The sequence below is a fragment of the Hipposideros armiger genome, unplaced genomic scaffold (genome assembly GCF_001890085.2).
Source record: "Hipposideros armiger isolate ML-2016 unplaced genomic scaffold, ASM189008v1 scaffold_1070, whole genome shotgun sequence".
Lineage (NCBI taxonomy): Eukaryota > Metazoa > Chordata > Mammalia > Chiroptera > Hipposideridae > Hipposideros > Hipposideros armiger.
In genome coordinates, this window is record NW_017732420.1 from 1 (window position 1) to 20,536 (window position 20,536).

A 20,536-nucleotide genomic window follows, 5' to 3' on the forward strand; every position below is an offset into this window, starting at 1 on the left:
AAAAAAAAAAAGCAAGGCCATGTGAAATTTAGTATCCACTGTGTATAGTGAATGTTTTGTTTGGCCTTGTTCTCCTGAAGAGGAATCATTGTACAACAAGCAGTCACTTGTCTTCTCTCAACTTCAGGAGACTGGAAAGATTAGTAGAAATCAGTGTGAATGCAGATTTTGCAGGAAAACGTTTTATGACTTATAAAATAGTAATAAAATATAGTAGATTATTCTTATTCAGGAAGATAAAATCATGAGATTATTAAACTGAGAGGACTTTCCTTTTCAGGCTAAATATTCCTAGATTCATATAAAATTTTCCTACAGGTTTATTTTTTCCACAGTTGTGCTATTATATCATTAAAAAAAGTGAGCACTCAGTACAGTTTTGTTGAAGGAATTATATTGTTTTGTATGTCTACATACATGAAGGTCTTCATCTGCACTTGGATTTTTTGCACATGTATACTGACATCCCATTTTTGAAAGCAAACATAAATTAGTCACCCATCTACTCAGACCGTATTAGGTGGTTTAAAAACAACAGGAATTTATTTCTCAGAGTTCTGGAAGTTGGTAATCCAAGACCAGAGGATCAGCAGATGCAGTATCTGGTGAGGACCCACTTCCTGGTTCCCTGTGTCCTCACATGGCAGAAGGAGCAAGGGGTTACTTTTATAAGGGCACTAATCCCACTCATGAGGGCCCCACCTTCATGATGTAATCATCTCTCAAAGGCTCCACCTCCATATTCCATCACACTGGGTGTTAGGATTTAACCTGAATTTTGAGGGGACACAAACACCCAGTATTTAGAAATCCCACAATTAAAATTTAACAGTGATGTGTTACTTTGTTACAATAATGGCTTCTAGTGAACCATGCCTCCATGCCCTTATTTAACACTCTCCCTTTCCCCCCCACCCTCTCTCCTTACAGGTAGCTCTTTTGGACAGAACCTAAGATGACTCCCAAAACTGAGCTTATGACATGCATGAGAACTAGCTCTCCCTTTCTCTCATAATATGGTCCCTTTTATTATCTTGAGCCTTTTATAACTTTTCTCACATTGATTCTAGGTTTACTTGCTTGGTTGACAGTAAAAAATATATACAGTAAGCAGAGACTAGAAAAGAGCTTGTGCGTTAGGACTTGCCCTCCTGTTCTCCTGAGATCACCATTTAAAGAAGTTTAGGCTAACCTAAAGGATATGACCACAAGTAGCAGAGACCAGCTTGCTAAGATATCCTTTAGATATCCAGCTTTAGATATCCAGCTTTAATCAAGCAGGTTAACTGTAAGCACATGAGTGACCCCAGGCACAACCAGCAGAAGAAATATAAACATGTATATATCAAATAAAGCCACTTCTATCAGACAGTGGAGGTACAGTACTATGGGTCTGGTGAGGCCAAACTCTGTGGAGCAGGCAGGCTGGCAGGCTCGAAACTCCCTGGGAGGATCTGATGGTGCAGATTTTAGGTAGAGTTTTTCTCTCAGGGTGATTTCAGTTTTGCTCTTAAGGTGATTCAACTGATTAGATGAGGTCCATTTGCATTATGGAGTATAACCTCCTTTACTTAAAGTCATCTAATTGTAGACGTTAACTGCCTCTACAAAATACATTCATAGCAACTCCTAGGTTAGAGTTTGAATACTAGTGTTATTACTGTAGCCTAGCCAAGTTGACACATAAAACTTACCATAATAGAAGTCATCATGAATAATAAACACTTTACAGTGCCACCCACTCAATCAAAATTAGCACCCCATTAGTCAACCTACTTGGTACTTATTAAACCCCTCATCCATATCAAGTTCATAAAGGGCCGAGATAATAGAATTTGAAAAGATTAACCATGGGAGCTTAATAATGAGAAGAAGGGAGAGAGCTGGTTCTAGTGCATGCTCATGAGCCCAGTTGTGGAGTCATCTGACATTCTGCCCAAAAAAGACACCTGTGGGAGTAGAGCTGGGTGGTCGGGTGGTAGTTGCAAATGGACCACAGTAAAGAAAAGCTGGATATCACCCATTTGCAAGGAGGGAGTAGAGCTCCTCCTTCTAATGAAGGAAGATGAAATAGAGATAAAGGGAACTTCAGGTGACAGTCCCCAGTGATGTGGGATTTTGTCCCCAAAGAACCCTTAAACATCTATGAGCGTCTCATTGATATAGTGCTTAAGTAAGCTCTTGGTTTTTTTTTTTTTTTCCTCTCTCCATTCTGCTCTAGCCCTGCAGTTATTCAAAAACGATGTTTAACAATAATGTGAAGTACAGTCTCTAGGTAAAGAAAGAGAAGAATAAACCACATCCCAATTCCATGGCAACAGCCTTCTCATTTACCATGAGCACAAGCCTAGGGCAGAGGACAATACCCAAAGTTAAATCAAATGTAGAGTTTTGATGTTAGAATGAGTATTTCAATTACTGAATGAAACTGTTTTGCAACTTAAAGTGACTGCAAAACTTTTTATTACCTAACTGTATTTAGAAATCATGGTATCTGTCCAAGTTTCTTAAAGTAACATTTTTATAACCTTGTGTTCTTTAAGCCTTTAAATTCAACCTAAATATTATTATGTTTATAAAGTAACATGTCACTTTTCTAAAAAAAAAAAATAATTACAAAGTGACTCCAATTGAAAGGACTAAATGCCCTTAATCAGCTACATTTGAAACTTGGTTTAATTGCCTTAATTTAAAACTGCATTTATTGGGTTGTTGGAAAAGTCATGACGTATTTTTTTCTATGTTTTTCATTGCAAAAATGCGTCATAATTTTTCCGAGAACCCAATAGAATTCTAATCGTTTTTATTCAAGAACTTCAGATGCCTGACTTAACAAGAAAAACTTTCTCAATATTTAAACAACTTTTATAAAGCCAGTAAATTAAACTTAACACTATAGCAACTCCCAAGTTGTTAAAAAAAATCTCAATACTATTTGTAAACTTGGCTAAATTCTTTTACTTTTTAACTAAAAGTCTTAAATCCAGAAAGTGTATGGTCAGTAATTTAATATTACGAGTATGTGTTTTATACACATAATATATTTTAAATGATAGTTTTAAAGTCTAGGTGTATGGCAAACTTTCTAGGTGTATGGCAAACTTAGAGTCTAGGTGTATGGCAAACTTTCTTAAACATAAGTACCCTGAAAATCAAATTTACGTCATTCCCAAATATAATTTCAGAATATGAAAGTCACAGGTTTTACTTTACTTCTTTTTCCTCTATTAATTTTAAACTTTGCTATGGTGAAAACATTTAACCCAATGGCAGTTACCTGGTCAGGGACCTGAGATGATGATGAGAGGAGGTTCCTGGCTTATTTATACACAAGATCTGCTTTTTAACTACCTAGCGGTAGATTTCCTGAGTTGTTTTGTTTTTCTGAATTATCATTACACACACACACACATATGCAGGATTTAAGAGGAAAATAGTTCTTTACTCAGTCTAGTTAAACACATCAGGTGTTTTGTCAATTGGAGTACCTCTTCTATTAGTTTCTTGGGAAGGGAGCCACATATTGGAAATGATTACTTCTCAGAAATTTGAAGCACTATTTTTTTGTTTTCTGTTTGTTTCCCCTAGCTTCCAGTGTTGATGAAAATAAAGAATTGTTTGGATTTTTTATCTTTGGTGTGGTACCTGCTTTATTTCTTTCTGGAAGCTTTTAGAATCCTCTCCTTGTTTACAGTGTTGTAAAATTTTACAAGATTTGTGCCCAGTTGGTAGAAAAGAGCCGGAGAGTCTCAAAATATATAAACAGACATTTACTTAGCCATCATTTTCAGCTTTTCACCATGCTACCTTTGTTCTCGCTTGTGTGCCCTGTATCAAACACTGTTTCACTCACTCCAGAGAGAAAGCGCTGGTCTTCTGCCTGGCGGTAGGAGGGAAGATTATGGCTGTATCCAGTGAGAGAGTGGTCTAAACTTTAATAAATCCACCTGCTCCCATCCCTGTATCCTAAGATCCTTGGTATCAGTTTTTGAGATTGATGCTGACAGAGGTCAGAAAACTTTACAGCTTTTCCCTCTTCAGCTTAAGATTCACTTTTATGAACTCTGTTGAGTCATTTACTAGTCCTATTGCCTTTCCAGCTTCTAAAATTTGCTATCATTTCCTTTCCAGTTGTCTTCATCCTTGTGAAATTTATAGCCTTCCCTTTAAAAAAAAAAATTTAATACCATTAGTGGTATTTCATTGTATTTGGGAAGGAGCTGAGGCAAATAAAAATACTTGTTCAGATTCTCCAATATTTAAACAAACACCATCAACATTTTTTTTGTGTGTGATAAGTGTGGATAAGTAGTCTATACCATTTAGAGATGGTAAATCACTTATGGATTCAAGAGAAGCCTTTACATAATTTTTCTTTTAATTGAAAACTACATTTCTTCAAAAGATGCAGCTAATTTCCTTTCCTAATTTATTGGATTGGATTTTGCATTTCTTTAAAAAGCATATATTCTTTCCTATCTAATTCTAAAGATATTTTAATACTTTCCCATAGGCTCTTGTATATCTCTATATAAATTATTGACATAAGAAACATCTAAACCTATAGAGAATTTCTATAACCATTTATTTGGGCATTCAAGACAAATATCTTTAAAAAGCTTTTGGTCAAACTAATCAAGGCTGCAGGCTACACGTTTAGCCCCCTGATTTAGGAAATAGTTGATCTTTAGATTCATAAAATAAAAAACATAAGCTTCTTCTAGGTTTCCAAAAATTCATGATCAGTGTTTTTTCAAGCATTTGTTTTCTCACAAAGATTCATTTAGCTACTCCCGGAGCACATCCTACAGTTTTTTAGAGTTACCTTGTATAAATGTTTCCCAGGTGACCTGACCTGTGACAATTGATGAGGAGTTCAGTATCTATTGGGTTGTCGGAAAAGTCATGACGTATTTTTTCTATGTGTTTCATTGAAAAAATGCATCATGACTTTTCCGACAACCCAATAGTTAGCTAGAGAGATAGATCCAAAGATTAAATGGTGTGATAAAGGACTGTAGAGGTTTGAAAACACATATGACGGAGCAGTGCTTCTTAGAGGTGGATGATATTTGAGCTGAGCTTCGAAGAATTAATTCTCTCGGAGAATTAGCAGTCAATCTTTATTTTACTTATTATCCTGTTAAATTTGTAGTTATTTTTTTAAATGTTGTTTATTTCATTTTATCGTCATGATTTTTCCCCCCAGATTTTGTGTACAAGTGCTTGTGGAAAAGATGGCTGATATTAACCTCAAGGAAGTAACTTTAATAGTAGGTGTGGTTACTGCCTGCTATTGGAACAGCCTGTTTTGTGGTTTTGTTTTTGATGATGTTTCAGCAATCCTGGATAATAAAGACCTGCATCCATCTACACCTTTAAAAGCTCTCTTTCAAAATGACTTCTGGGGAACCCCTATGTCTGAGGTAAGTAATTGCTTATGTATTACTTACATGAATGTCAGATTTTAAAATAACCTGGTGGTTTATCACTCTTTATCAATATTGTCATCATGGTAATTAATGGATTTTTTCCCCCAAAATTTTATGAGACGTGTTTGTAATAAATTAGATAGGAAGTTGAAGATGTGATTATCTTCTTTAAAGCAGTACTTGTTTCTTTCCTTGGTTGTATACCTTGACTTAATCTTTTTAATAATAATATGTGTGTATGAAAAGCAAATATGATAGGAGAACAGTAGGTGTAATATAAGTTTATTTTTGCTAACTGACTTTACTTCTTTGTCTCTCTCTTGTGAGTGAGGCAAAAGAGATGACTACTTGTAATATATTTAACCATCTAAAAATACGTGTAACTTTAATAGAAATGAGACTTTAAGGGTAAAAATAGTAAGTAAACATACTGCCAATTTTTCTGCAGAAAAAAATGTGATTTATTTAAAATTTTAAATTTGTGTCATATTTTACCTAATAGTTATTTTGATTTTTATATTGAGAACCCAAACATTTAGTTCATTTTTATTGGAGTATTTTTCCTTTGCCAGGGACTTTATTTTGAAGGTCAGTGTTAAACTGGGATTAAATCCTTGTCAGTTTGGGATTATATATTGGGTTGTCGGAAAAGTCATGATGTATTTTTTCTGTTTTTCGTTGCAAAAGTGCGTCTTGACTTTTCTGACAACCCAGTAGATTGGATTCTAATTTAGTTGTATTGCATAATAGCTGTGTGAAACAGGTAGGAATATAGCTTTAAGATGGCATGTCACTTTCCTAATCTATGAAAGAATAATACCTTGAGGATAAATGAATGAATTTATCTACATGTGCCACATAGTTGTTGAAACATCACGTATAACATTCTTTTATAGTTATAGTTTGTTAGTTGTCACTCATGGGCCATTTCTGCATTCTCCAAATCTGGAAGCTTCTCAAGCATGGTAATGGAATCTTTCACTCCCCTAGTCACGAGCACATAAAAAGTATTTTTTCTTATGAAATAAGCAGACTTTATTTTCCTCTAACCTTCTGTTCTCATCCAGTTCTAGCCTCTAAAAAATAAATCTTTTGTTAACAAGGGAAAATGTGCTCCTCTTAAAACATACGTTATTTTCTAGACAATTGATTTCTCCTTGACTCCTGCCTTTTATCCCCAGAGCCTTAGAAATGTGTCCATTCCCTTATTTTATGGGAGTGTCTTTTGTGATTTTAATCATGGCATTGAGATTTTGACCTGAAAGGTTAGCTGTCCAGATTAAATGGCTCATGAAAGTTACCATGCTATCGTTTTGTGATTTTCTCAGCTTCACAGGTGAAAATTTAATTTGTTCAGAGCACAATTAAGCAGGCACACTAGGAAATAATAAACTCAGATGGAATGGATGAACAAATTGGAATAACAGTTTATAGTGAGGAGTATTTCTTCCTTGTATTTTCTGATGGGCCTGTTCTCCCCTGTAGGGAAATGTGCCACTCGGGAAAAATTGTTCCGTCATATTTAGGTGTCATAAGTTCTCTCGACAAGCCTGGAATTAGCACATTCAATGACCTAATGGTTGATGTCATCGAGTAATATAACCCAAAACTTTGTAAGGATTTTTTGTAATGTAGATCTTAAAGAAGGTTTAATGTCTATTTTTCACCTGTGTGTATTATTCTTAAATCTGGTTTGATTTTGTCTTACAGTAAAAATAATTCTGGTTAAATGTAACTTCTAGTTTATTAAGAAATTCAGTACTTTACAAAATATTTTATTTATTGTCTGTAGAGACTACCATAGCACAGGTATATTTTCTCTTAGTCTAGGAAAGTTTTTGGTCTTGTATTACTTTCTGTAGTATTTGGGGATTTTTGGTTTAATATATTCAGGTTTATACATTATGGAGGTGTTTTCATAAAACAACTAGACAGTACCTTTTTGAGTTATTATTATATAAACTGTACTGGTAAGCATTCCATTCTTATATTTCCTTTAGAAGATCTAGCCAGGAGTTATATAAATGCTTGTATTGGTATTAGATTGGGAAGCAGGCTTTAGATAGAACCCCTGTACTTAAACTTAATCAATGTCACTATTGTCCTATTTTTTTTTTTAACCTGTGCATTGAAGAAGAATTAATAGTCACATGTTCATACTGTACTGTTACTTCTCCGATCACTATGTATCTAAGAGGAAGTTGCCTTGTTTTTGGACTAAGGAAATAGGAAACACAGATTATAAAACTATCTTTCATGTCTGTGTTATTCTTGAGGCATTTTGTTATTTTGTTGTTGTTTCTCAGCCAAATGTAGATACTTTCAATAGTAAATACATTAGTTTATATGCCCTGAAGGACTGAGATACTTAAGTAATCAATGATTGTTTTTTCCTTTAGGAGAGAAGCCACAAATCTTACCGTCCATTAACAGTGTTGACATTTCGCCTAAATTATCTGCTTAGTGAACTGAAACCAATGTCATATCATCTCCTAAATATGATTTTTCATGCTGTGGTCACTGTGATATTTCTTAAAGTCTGCAAACTTTTTCTGGACAACAGGAGTAGTGTGATTGCTTCTTTACTCTTTGCAGTGCACCCAATACACACAGAAGCAGTAAGTAAAACTGTAAATTAATGTTTATTTCATTATTTTTTTAAAGCCTACACAGTGATTATAATGATATATATTTTTAAGAAAAATATTTAACTGTAACTTTAATCCAAGTATTTGAAAACCCTAACTTTTTTTAAAATTAAATTTACTGGGATGACAATGATTAGTAAAATTACATAGGTTTCAAGCGTACAATTATACATCATCTATCACATTGTGTATATTACTATAATAAGCCTTAACTCCCTGGTGTACAAGAGTCTAACTTCCTACTACATAAAATTTTATAATTTCAAATTATATGAAACATATGAATTATATTAAAATATAAATATAAAATATAAATACAATATATAAAAATATTAAAATTTTATAATTTCAAATTATATGAAATAAATTATATGAAACAATTTATGTTTCAAAGTTTTTGAAACAAATAGTTATTCAAGAACATAAGGTATGATCGTTCAACTTCAGTAATATAACATATAAATGAATACAGTTCTGTTCTTTGTTAATTGTTTTATGAATAATTTAAAAAATATTTGTCAATTTGACATTGTTTGTGTTTCAAAGGACAGAAAATAGTCAAGGCAAATTTAAGTAAGGGATGAAAATATGTCAAAATATATACAAACATGAACAGCCACCCTAACAAATGACATTCAGTGGTTTCATACTGTCTGCTGCCATTGTTTCAAAACTGTGAGCTGTCTCTGCTGTCGCCCATGTGTCCGTCAGCCCGTACCTACCAAGGCATACTCAAACCGTAACTTTATTGTTCTTGTTAACTTTGAAACTCCAAAATTACCTCTCAGCAGAGCAAAGAACACTGTGTTCAATGGCTTTGTTTTGGTCGAAAACAAAAGATTATGTTTAAATTTTGTGTGTGTGTGTGTTGGAGGGGGTTGCATGTCCCTCCTATCTTGAACCTTTTGATGTCTGGCTGAACAGATATTTGTCCATGCGTTTACAAAAATGATAGATTGTTTTAAATTTTGCAGTGAGTTCAAAATACTTTAAAGGGAGGCTTGGTGTCTTATGTTTAAATTTTTAGAATTTAAAAAGGACTTACTAACATTTATTGTTTTTTAAAACTTTAGTTTGCAGATTTATTAGGAAATATAACCCTGAATTTATGATACCTTTGTATACTAAGAACTTGTATTTTAAGAATATGTAAGAAGTACTTAGCTTTTTTTAAAATTTACTTAAGAACTATTCTAAATATTGTATTATAATTATGTAAGATGTTACCATTGGGGGAACTGGGTAAAAGTTACACGGGACCTCTCTCTGCTATTTTTGCAACTTCCTGTGCCACTGTAATTTCAAAATAGTACTACTGATAAAAGAACTTTAAAGAGTCACTGATAAATTTATTTTTATAGAAGATACACAAATTCACCACATGAGGGCACCCAAAGAATGTCTAAGAAAGAATTGTACCCGTGAACAGTTAATGGCAATTTAGTTTCTAATTAAAGTGCTGTTGTTATTATAGTATATAGTTAAATTTTCAAGATACTCTTCATTAATATGACTTCTTCCTTTTCCTTTCTAGGTAACAGGTGTTGTGGGAAGAGCAGAACTTTTGTCATCTATATTTTTTCTAGCTGCATTTTTGTCATATACCAAATCAAAAGGACCAGATAATTCTATAGGTAAATGTCTAGCACTTTTGTCATATACCAAATCAACATGTATATATATATACATATATATGTGTGTGTGTGTGTGTGTGTGTGTGTGTGTGTGTGTGTGTGTGTGTGTGAGTGTGAGAGGAGGGTTTAATTTTCTATAGCTGTAAAACTTGATCACGTAATTTGTAATTACCTTTTAGTGCTTCTTGTTAAACATATGCCACACTTGGGGTTTATATTTATATATTGTTTTACTTGAGCATGTATGGACATATGAAAGTATGCAACTCTGTCAATATTAAAAATTTTTGCATGTAGTTTATATTTTATCATGGCTAACAGATTCCATGTGATTAATTTTTTAAAAATTACCATAGAACATAGGAGTTTTAGGGTTATTCTTAGTTTCATCTTCTGTACCTATAAATGATACTTCAGTTGTCTTTCTGTAAATAACACCTCTGAAGGCTGTGATTTATATTGTTTAGGCAAAGTTAAAAGCCTATTAAAGTGTGATTGGGAGGATCACTTCATAAATTATATAAATGCCTAACCACTGCGCTGTATACCTGAAACTAATATAAAATACTATTGAATATCGACTATAATTTTAAAAAATATATAGTCACGGGTATAAAGTACTGCGTAGGGAATATAGTCAGTGGTATTGTAATAGCTATGTACAGTGTCAGAGGGGTAGTAGACTTGTTGGGGTTATCACTTTGTGAGGGATGTAAATGTCTAATCATTATGTTGTTTTGTACACCTGAAACTAATAATAAAACAAAAGCCTATTAGAGTGTAACTTTTATTATGTGTTGATCATAGTTCAGCTATTTATTGAGTCCCTACCATGTGGCCTACCCTGGAAAATGCTTTGTTGCATTAACTTATTAGTCCTGATGATGCCTGGCATTGTCAGAAAACAAGTTCTAAGCAATAAAAATGATTTTTTAAGCGTGTGGGCAGAGTGGGCATGAAAGGGGCTTCACATAGTGGCCTTAACCTATATTTGGTTGATCTTAAAATTTAACTCTTGAGTTTTTTTGCTATGTTCTTAGAGAATTTTCTCATTATAGACCCAAGGTACTGATGATAAGGAGCCTAACTTTGTATGTTTGGAAACTAAGGTTCAAGAAATAAGTGATTTAGCCGAACAGCTTTAGTGTCTTAGATTTGTAATGTGAGTAGGTTTGCATAATGCAGTCGTAAAACAGTCTGAGCCGCAGCATCGCATAGATAGAGCTCAAGAGCATGGGCTCTACCAGGTCCACCGCTTATTTGCTAGCTCCATTCACTGCTTTGGGCACATTACTTAGCCTCTTTGTACTTCAGGTTTTTTTTATAACATGTAGACAATAGCAGCCCCTACCTGTTGTGAGAATTAGATGAGGTAAACGTGAAGGCATTTAGAGCAGTACATGCACATAGTAAGCAGGACATCTGTATTCCCTGTTGCCTCTCGTGCAGTGAGAGTTGTTAGTTCGGTTAACTAATATTGAATTGCAGATCAATGTCCTCTTTAAATACCATCATAAGCAAAGCATGAATGTAAACTTAGGAGACATGACCTGCGGGACCGGGATCAGGCTCCTGTGACCTCGTTAACCATGTCACTGCCGTCTTTGCCCCAGCTAGCTAGCTTCACTGCACCGAGATACACAGACCTTGTTGTGCACCAGAAAGGTGAAGTGCCTGTCTTTATACTTGCTGTTCCTCTTTTTTGAATTTTCTTCCCTTAGAGCTTCACATAGTTGTCTCATCTACATTCTTTTTTATATCTTCAGGCCTCTGCTCAACTGTTTCTCTCCCCTACCATAAAGTAAAATAGGCTTTCACTTTATCATATTTTTCTTCTAATAATTTTACTTTGTTCTTTTTAATGATTTTTTTATCCTTCATAATTCCAGTATCTTCCCTTATTTCCTTTAGATTTAGTTATTTTAAATTCTAGGTAACTTTCATTTTCTATCCATTTCCTAGAATGTTTCCTGGTATACAGTAGGTGTTCAGTATATATTTGTTGAGCAAATGGTCAAGTGAATGAATGTATGCTATTTTAAATTCTAATTGAAAAGCTGCTGAGACCTGCTTTGGACCTCTATCGTCTTAACACCTATGATTCTTCTTCCACATTACATAATTTTATGCTTGAGACCTCAGTTTCATCATCATCTTTGTATCCCCCATTCTATCGAATGTATGTTGTCCTATGCAAAGATTTTTATTTTGTAATTTAACCATTTTAAATTCTAAAGTATTCATAACCCATACCTTCTTATAAGCGTGACCCATCTCAGGGCCTTTGCACTTGCTTTTTTATTACTTTAGGTTTCTGCTCAAATGTTATCAGTGGCACCACTTCCCCCACTCCTTTTTTCCCTTCACCTTACACTTTTCTCTGTAACATTTAGGTGACCATTTGGAAAAATTTATCTTTACTTGATTTGATTATAATTCTCCCTCACAAAATGTAGTAGCTATTTAAAATAACTGAATACATGATTGCTGAAGGTGTGTATCTTTATACATGTAAAATTAGTTTAGTAACCTATATTTTGAAATTGGAATGGATTTTAATGATTGAAATTGATTCTATCCTTATACATGGTTTTCTTTTTGTTTTTGTTTTGTTTTACTGTTATTAACTTAACTAGCAGAGGTATTTGTTTTGGACAAAATCACACATGGTAACTTTAGCCACAGAGATGTGATTATAAAACTGAAAGTGCATATGTTTGTGTAGCGATTTAGTCACCAAAGGTTAAAGAACTGAAATGACTAGTTTCAGTAAAGCTTTTGCCTTTATTAGAGCTATTAGTTGCTGAGATTGAATTTAACGTTAAGGAGTGCAACTGTTTGCTTTCTTTTCCTTAGAGTGGAAATAAAAATTAATAAGCAGGTCTAAATTTAGTATCAGAAGAACCAAGTTAAAGTCATGATCTCCTTATAGTTCATGACTTGTTTTTAAACCTCCAAAATTCTTTCCTCATCTAAAAAATGGGTACGATTACATCTACCCTCTTATGCCAGAATAATTTTGAGACTCAATAAAATAATATGTGCTACATTAGTCATATAAACAGTTTAATGTATGTTTTTAAATACTTGTTTTCAAGGCCATTGTTTCCCACTAATTTTTAACATATGAATACCCATTGATTTTCCTGTTCTCTGTGTTATTCATTTGCCAAGCTTCTTCCCTCCTTTACTCCTTTATTCATACTTTGTATCCTTCAAAGTCCAACTTTAGGTTTAACTTGTTTTGTGAATAATCATTTACTGATATCTTTTCTTTATGAAATTCTTATTGAATTTAGCATAATATTTCAGCCCTTGGTATAATCTAGTACATCAGTATTGATGGCTTGGGTCTAATTAGAATATGAAATTATTTTTGAGCAAGGGATACTACTACACTTAGCATCTCCAACAGTGTTTGGGTGTTTGATTGTTTTTTTTTCCCAGTAATTTTAGTTTATAAAGTACTTTAAAATTAAAAACAATTTCAAAGCTTATAAGTTTCTCTTCTCCAAATTGGCCACCCTACCTTTGTTTTAAAAGTTAGTATTTGGTTAGTTAATTTTCCTCTCTATGAAAAAAATTTTAGTTCAAAGTATACATCTTGATATTTTGTTTTGAATATATAAAGCAAAAATTATGACATTTAAATGTGTTTTCAAATATAAAGTATAATTCAGTAGAAAATAATGCAAATAGGAATATAGAATCACAGATAGTTTTTTAGTAATGTGTAATAGCTGCCTTACTTAAAATATCCTTTTGTGATATAAAATTGTTTTGTGTAGTTTTATATTTTTCTGTTCTTAAATTACAGTGTGGACTCCAATTGCATTGACAGTGTTTTTAGTGGCTATTGCAACATTGTGTAAAGAACAAGGAATAACAGTGGTGGGAATTTGCTGTGTGTATGAAGTATTTATTGCCCAGGGGGTAAGGAGAAATATAAATTTTCTGGTTACTACCTTTTTTCCTATTGATTTGTATTTGCTATAATAAACTTATTTTCTAAATGCGTCATTATGTAAATCCAGTCTGTTTATCAATGATACCAAAAATTTTCAAAAAACAAGCATTTTTTTCTCATACCCACTGAAAATTACTTAACGTTTTATAACACCTCCAACTTTTTAAAGACTGCTTTTTAAGTTTCGATAATGAAATTGTTAGGCAATTTGGAAAAGTACACAGTAATATTGTACAGTGTAATTATTGGATAAGATTATCAGGCTGTTTCATTCATTATCAGTTCCACAAATTGTTCCATACTGATTTTATATTTACAGTCAATTTCTATCTAATCTTGCATGTAGAAAGCACTATATTGTTGAAAACATTGTAGTATATGTTTATTTATTGAAAACTTGTTTTCTTTTCCAGTATACGTTGCCATTATTATATACTGCTGCTGGACAGTTTCTCCGTGGAAAGGGTGGTATTCCATTTTCTATGCTGCAGACACTAATAAAACTCATTGTTTTGATGTTCAGTACACTATTACTTGTTGTGATTAGAGTCCAGGTTATTCAGTCCCAACTTCCAGTATTCACCAGGTATGAAATTCTGTTTTGTTGTTTTTCCATCCTTTTTAAATTAACTTTGGATTTTAAGTGATTGTAAATATTTCAGAAAGTTTTTTATTTACATTGAGGTTTTTTAAAAGCTTTGAGTAATAAGATTTTTTTTTAATCTGTGTACATTTAAAATGTACAAATTAATAAATTTTGTGATACGTGTACACTTCATGAAACTACCACAATCAAGAAAATAATGACCCTCAAATTGGTTAAGTGTTAAGTCTTCTATTTCCTTAGTGATTTTTGTCTGTTCTGTTAATTATTAGAGGATATTGAAATCTCTGACTATAACTATAGTTATATTCCTCCTTGAAGTTGAATCAGTTTTGCTTCAGATTTAAAACTCTATTGTTAGTACTTAAACATTTTGAATTGTAATTTCTACTTGATGAATTGATCCCTTTATCATTATTAAATGAGCTTCTTTATCCCATGTAATAGTCTTTACTCAGAAATTTACATTGTCTTGTATTAATATAGCTACTCAAACTATCTTTTGTTAGTGTTACAAGATTTATCTTTTCTCATGCTTTTACTTGTTATCCATCTAAATCTTTATATTTAAAGTTGGGTCTTCCTTTTTTGTTTTACATATAGTTGGGTCTTCCTTTTTTGTTTAGTCAGATAATCTGTCTTTTAAATGGGGTGTTGCGGCTATTTACATTTAATGTGGTTACTGATATTGTTTGATGTAAATCTACTATCTTGCTAATTGTTTCTTCACTCCATTACTTTGTTACTTTTTTCTCTCTGCCTTCTTTTGGATTGAGTTTTTTATTATCATTCCATTATTATTTCCTTGTTGCCTTATAAGATGTAAGTTTTTGCTGTGCTTTTTTAGTCATTACTGTATTTTTTTTTTGTATACATCCTTTATCACAGTTTATCTTCAGTGGATATTATAATTTTAAGTATATATAGTATAGATGTCAGCATCTATAGTATAAGCATATATATAATTAATAAATTCATATATAAATATATAAAATTGTCATAAATAAGGACCTAGCCTTTGTGCTATTTGCATATGTTTTCTTTGAGTATACATTATAAATGCCACAACACATTGTTGTTATTCTCTGCTTTAAACAATTACCTTTGGAAGAGATTTAAATAATTTTTAAAAGTCATTTATATTAACACACAGAGAGTTACCATTTCTAGTGTTCTTCATTTCTTTATTAGAGCAAAATCTTCATTTGGTACCATTTTCTTTTGTGACTGAAGGCTTTAACATTTCTTGACATGTAGGTCTGCTGGTGATCAATTCTTTTAGATTTTATATATAAAAATATCTTCACTTTGCCTTTGTTTTTGAACAATATTATCCCTGAGTGTAGAATTCTGTGTTGACTGGTTTTCATTCAGTACTCTAAAAATGTTACTCTACTATTTTTATTTTACATTGTTTTCCATGGGAAAGCTTCTGTCATCCTTATCTTTATGCTTCTGCAGGTAGTGTGTCTTTTTCTGTTCAGCTTTTAATATTTTTTTCTGTACCATTGTTTCTCTTCTCTTTATTTTTTGAGACATAATTGACATATAACATGGTATTAGTATTAGGTGTACAACATAATGATTTGCTGTATAGACAGAAATTATTACCGTAAGTTTAGTTAACATCACCACACATAATTGCAGTTTTTTTTCTTCTGATCAAAACTTTTAAGATCTACTCTCTTAGCAACTTTCAAATATACAACACTGTGTTGTTAACTACAGCCACCATGCTGTACATAACATCCCCAGGACTCACTCATCTTATAACTGCAAGTTTAGGTGAAGTAGTCCAAAGGTACAGACTTTCAGTCACTATTTCTTTTATCTTCATGGTTCTTGTGATTGGGTTAATTGAGCTTTTTAGAATCTATAGGTTTTACTTTATATATCCTTTGGAAAGTTTTTCGCTATTCTTGAAATTTTTTTTTCTGTCTCCTCTTTCCTTTCTTTTTCTGGGACTCCCAATTACCTGTATATTAGGCTTCTTGAAGTTGTCACATTGATACTTTGTATCTTTTCCCTCACCCCCAAAACTATTTTTCCTGTTTTCATTTTGATTGTGTTTTGGTTTTTTCCCCTGTGTCTTCAAGTTCACTAATCATTTTTCTGCAATGGCTAATTGGCCTTTAATTTCATATGTTTTTTTTTTCATCTCAGCTGTTGTTTTCATCTCTGAAAGTTCTGTTTGAGCCTTTTTTACTTGTTTTATTCTCTTAATGTTCTAGTGCTTTGAAGTCCTTATCTACTAATTTTATCATCAGTCAGTTTCAATTGAATTATTTTTCTTTTCCTGGGTTATATTTTTCTACTTCTTCACGTGCCTGGTAATTTTTAAACCAGTGCCATATGTGAAGTTTACCTTAATGTATTCCTATAAATACTTTAGAGCTTTTCTGGGGTGCATTTAAGTTATTTAAAAAAATGTTTCAACATCTAACCTCCTTTTTAAGCTTTGTTTTATGAGATCACAGCATCTTTTAGGTTAGGGCTAACTTACTGGCTCTCCTGCTGACACAAGACCCTTTTGACTCTCCGATGGACTATGAATTATGAGGATTTTCACTCTGGCTCCTGAGGAACTATTCTCAGCTCTGTGTGATACTTGGGAATTCTTATCTAATTCTTTCGGAAGGTACTTCCGTAATCATATTAGTTTTCCTAGGGCTGCTATAATGAATTACCAGAATTCAGGGTGACTTGAAGCAGCAGAAATTTATTCTCACATGTTGGAGGTCAGAAGTCCAAAATCAAGGTGTTGGGCACAGTTGGTTCCTTCTGATGGCTCTGAGGAATAATCTGTTCTGTGCCTTTTTCCAAGCTCTGGTGTTTACCGGCAATCGTTGCTGTGTTGCTGCATCACCCACTCAGCTTCATCATTACCTGGCTTTCTTCCCTGTGTGTTTCTCTGTATTCTCTTCTCTCTGTATAAGAACGCCAGTCATTGGGGCCGGCCGAGTGGCGCGTTGGTTAAGAACTGGCTTGGGACGCCAGAGGGTCCCGGTTCGGATCCCACATATGAGGGCCAGTGACACTGCCCTTTACAGCTAAGATGCTGAACAACAGCTCAACCTGGAGCTGGGCTGCTGTAAGTCGCCGGCAACGGCATAGGCTGCAGCCCCTGTGGCAGTGGGTTGCCATGGGCTACCGTGTGCAGTCAGCAGCCAGCGTGAGCGGCCAGCAGCCAGCGTGAGCGGCCAGCAGCCAGCGTGAGCGGCCAGCAGCCGCAGTGAGCGGCAGTCCAGAAGCCGGCGACTGATCTGCCTCACCCGGGAAGAGCGCAATGATGGTGCCAACTTGGGCCAGTGAAGCAACGTCCTCCACAACTAGACTGAAGAACAAAACGACAGCAACTTGTCTGTTCCCCTTCCCCCAATTCCCCAGCACTGTTCCCATCCCCCCAATTCCCCCCCCCAAAAAAAAAAAAGAATGCCAGTCATTGAATTGAGGGCCCTCCCTAATCCAGTATTACCTCATCTTAACACAACCAAATGTAATGGCAAAGACCCTGTTTCCAAATAAGGTCACATTCTGAGGTGCTGGATAGACATTAATTTTAGGGAGACATGATTCAACCCCACTGCACTGATCTTGAGTATTTCCTCCCATCATTATGCTGATCAATTCTTATCAGTACTAAAAACTGGAGCTATACTATAGCTCTCCTGAGTTTTTTTCTCAACAGCTTTCCTCTGGCTGGTATTCTGCATCCTAACTCTAGACTCCTGGGCTCCTAGGTCTCCCAGCTTCATCTTCTCAACTCAGGGATACTAGTGGGCTCCACCAGGTTCTCCCTCACAGCCCCAAAGACTAAACTCACCAGGTCGGGCTCCCCGTATTTGTTTGTCTCTCTCAGGTATAACTGTACTTTGCTTGATGCTCCATGTGTTAAAACAAACAAACAAGCAAGCAAACAAACAAAAAAACATTGTTTTATATATCCTGTCCAATTTTTTAGTTGTTTAAGGCTTGAAGCAAAACTTATCTCCAATTTTAACAATCTATTTTTTTTTGTTCTAACATTTAGCATTTTTTCTATTTCACCTTACTCAGCTAAAATTTTAAATGTAATTTATACTAGTTCTGTATTCAATTTTATTTAAGTAACTGACATTACAAGCAAGAACTTTTTTTTACCAAAAGGCAAAATGTTGTTCATGTTGCTATCCATGATAGTGCATTGCTAGCCCTGGTTAGAATAAATTTTATTCAGGTAGTTCTCTTATGTGCAGCACTATCGTTGTGATATTTTTCATATAATTATCATTCTCAATAGCATTTTTTTCTTTAAAGAATAATTACATTTTAACTTCCTAAATTTTTACCTTTGAGTCTAGCCATGATAAACTGAACAACTCATTTAAGTATTCAAGTATAGGAAATAGATTGAATTATAGATATATACTATATATTTCCTTCTTCACCCCTTACTTTCAGTGTTTTATTCTGTTTATTATTCCTTTTAGTGAATTTGATGTTCCATTTCCAATTTTACAAAAGGAAAATAGGGTTAAGAGGTGTGAATGTCTTTGCTTTGTGTATGTGTGTACGGGTACACGGGGTGTGTTATATATAAGCATTTAATTGTGTGTGTGTTTATATAAATTTTATTCTATTTCATTACCTCGTGAAGTTGACTATAATATGATTTGACATGCTTTTTTATATGTAGTCTTTCTCTATAATTCAGTTACTAAATTAGCTATCCTAGAAAAACTGTTAATCATAAAAATGAATTCTGAATAGTGAACTACAGGAAAAAAGATAGTTTTGTATTCAGTTCTGTTGGTTATTTTGAGAATTCAAGTCCTAATTCTCAAGATTTATTATTTTTCTTTTTGTAGATACTCATATGAGAAATTTAAATATTATTTGTCAAATAGTAATTTTTCTCAACCATTTGATATTTTTAACACATTGTGGACCGGTGACACAGATTAGCATCTATATATTTAAATGCCCCATCCTCAGTGTGTTAAGAAGAGCAAGTCAAATGAGTGATAGGTTGGTTTTTCATTGACTTATCTTAAAATGAGAAATTGGATGTTTAAAGGACTGTATATTAATATAGCCAACAAAATTTAGAACATAGCCTAAAAAATGAAAATCGAGTTATTCATTTGAAATATAAACTAGGATATAAGCTTATTTTAATATATACTAGGAAGAATAGTGGAACACAAATAAAAGGCTACATAGGCTTATAGAGTTAGTACCCTCCTGGAAATTTGGTTGTTAACTTCCTAGAAGTCTGAGCAAAGAGGAAAAGTTCATATGTGGTAAAGCTTTTTGTGTCTGTGACAAGAGAAAAACATACTAATTCTTTCTAGGAAGCATAATTTTTATGAGCATTTAGTGCTGAAAGAAACTTCACATAGAAATACATTGGTTAGTGTTCTCAGAAGCATTCATACAACAATGAACCTTACAAAACTTACTACTTATCAAGAAGGTGGTGAAAGCACTTCCGTATTGTCAATGTTGTTATAGTATCCATGTATGAATTGTGCTAATAACAAGCTAGAAATGGATAACCTGCTGGTCCTTCAATCAGTTCTTCTTAAATATCACTCTTCTCAACTACACATTTCATAAAGATTAGACAATTTGAATCTGAGGTAGTCATTAAAAACATGTCTTCTGTTTAATGAGATTACATAGAAAATATAGCTTTTATTATTCGGTATTTTATATATGTTATGTATTAATTTTGTGTTTAGGAAGTTTTTAGTCTGAGCAACTTTGTTTTATTTTTTTATACAGATTTGATAACCCAGCTGCTGTAAGCCCAACTCCTACAAGACAGCTTACTTTTAACTACCTCCTTCCTGTGAATGCTTGGCTCCTGTTAAATCCTTCAGAGCTCTGCTGTGATTGGACCATGGGAACAATACCACTTATAGAGTCCTTTCTAGATAAACGAAATCTTGCCACATTTACTTTCTTTTGCCTTTTGGGGGCTTTGGGAGTATTCAGCCTCAGATACCCTGGTGATTCCTCCAAGACTGTTTTAATGGTAAGAAATTTTTTTTTCAATGATATTACATTCTGTTGATTAAGAGACTGCCTTTAAATCATCAAAAGCATTCTTTTAGAAACAGTCTTTTTTGTTCAACATCATCTTAATTTATGTACTTACAAATAGGTTACCCTGAAATTATATATCAGAATTTGATATGCAGGCATAATTTAACATATACCTGGCGTGCCAAAAAAATGTGTACAAGTGGACACTTTGGTCAACGTTG

General features: G+C 33.5%; 1 protein-coding gene across 1 annotated transcript in view; it reads left to right on the plus strand.

Moving 5' to 3' along the window:
- The first annotated feature begins 5,208 nt into the window (after positions 1–5,208).
- The window catches only part of TMTC3 (transmembrane O-mannosyltransferase targeting cadherins 3), a 41,443-nt gene continuing 26,115 nt past the window's right edge, over positions 5,209–20,536 (plus strand). Inside the window, exons 1-6 of the mRNA XM_019632038.1 lie at positions 5,209–5,426; positions 7,832–8,050; positions 9,615–9,714; positions 13,532–13,647; positions 14,095–14,267; positions 20,052–20,304. Coding sequence (XP_019487583.1) covers positions 5,238–5,426; positions 7,832–8,050; positions 9,615–9,714; positions 13,532–13,647; positions 14,095–14,267; positions 20,052–20,304 — 1,050 coding nt within the window. The 5' untranslated portion in view covers positions 5,209–5,237. The remainder of the gene's footprint in view (positions 5,427–7,831; positions 8,051–9,614; positions 9,715–13,531; positions 13,648–14,094; positions 14,268–20,051; positions 20,305–20,536) is intronic.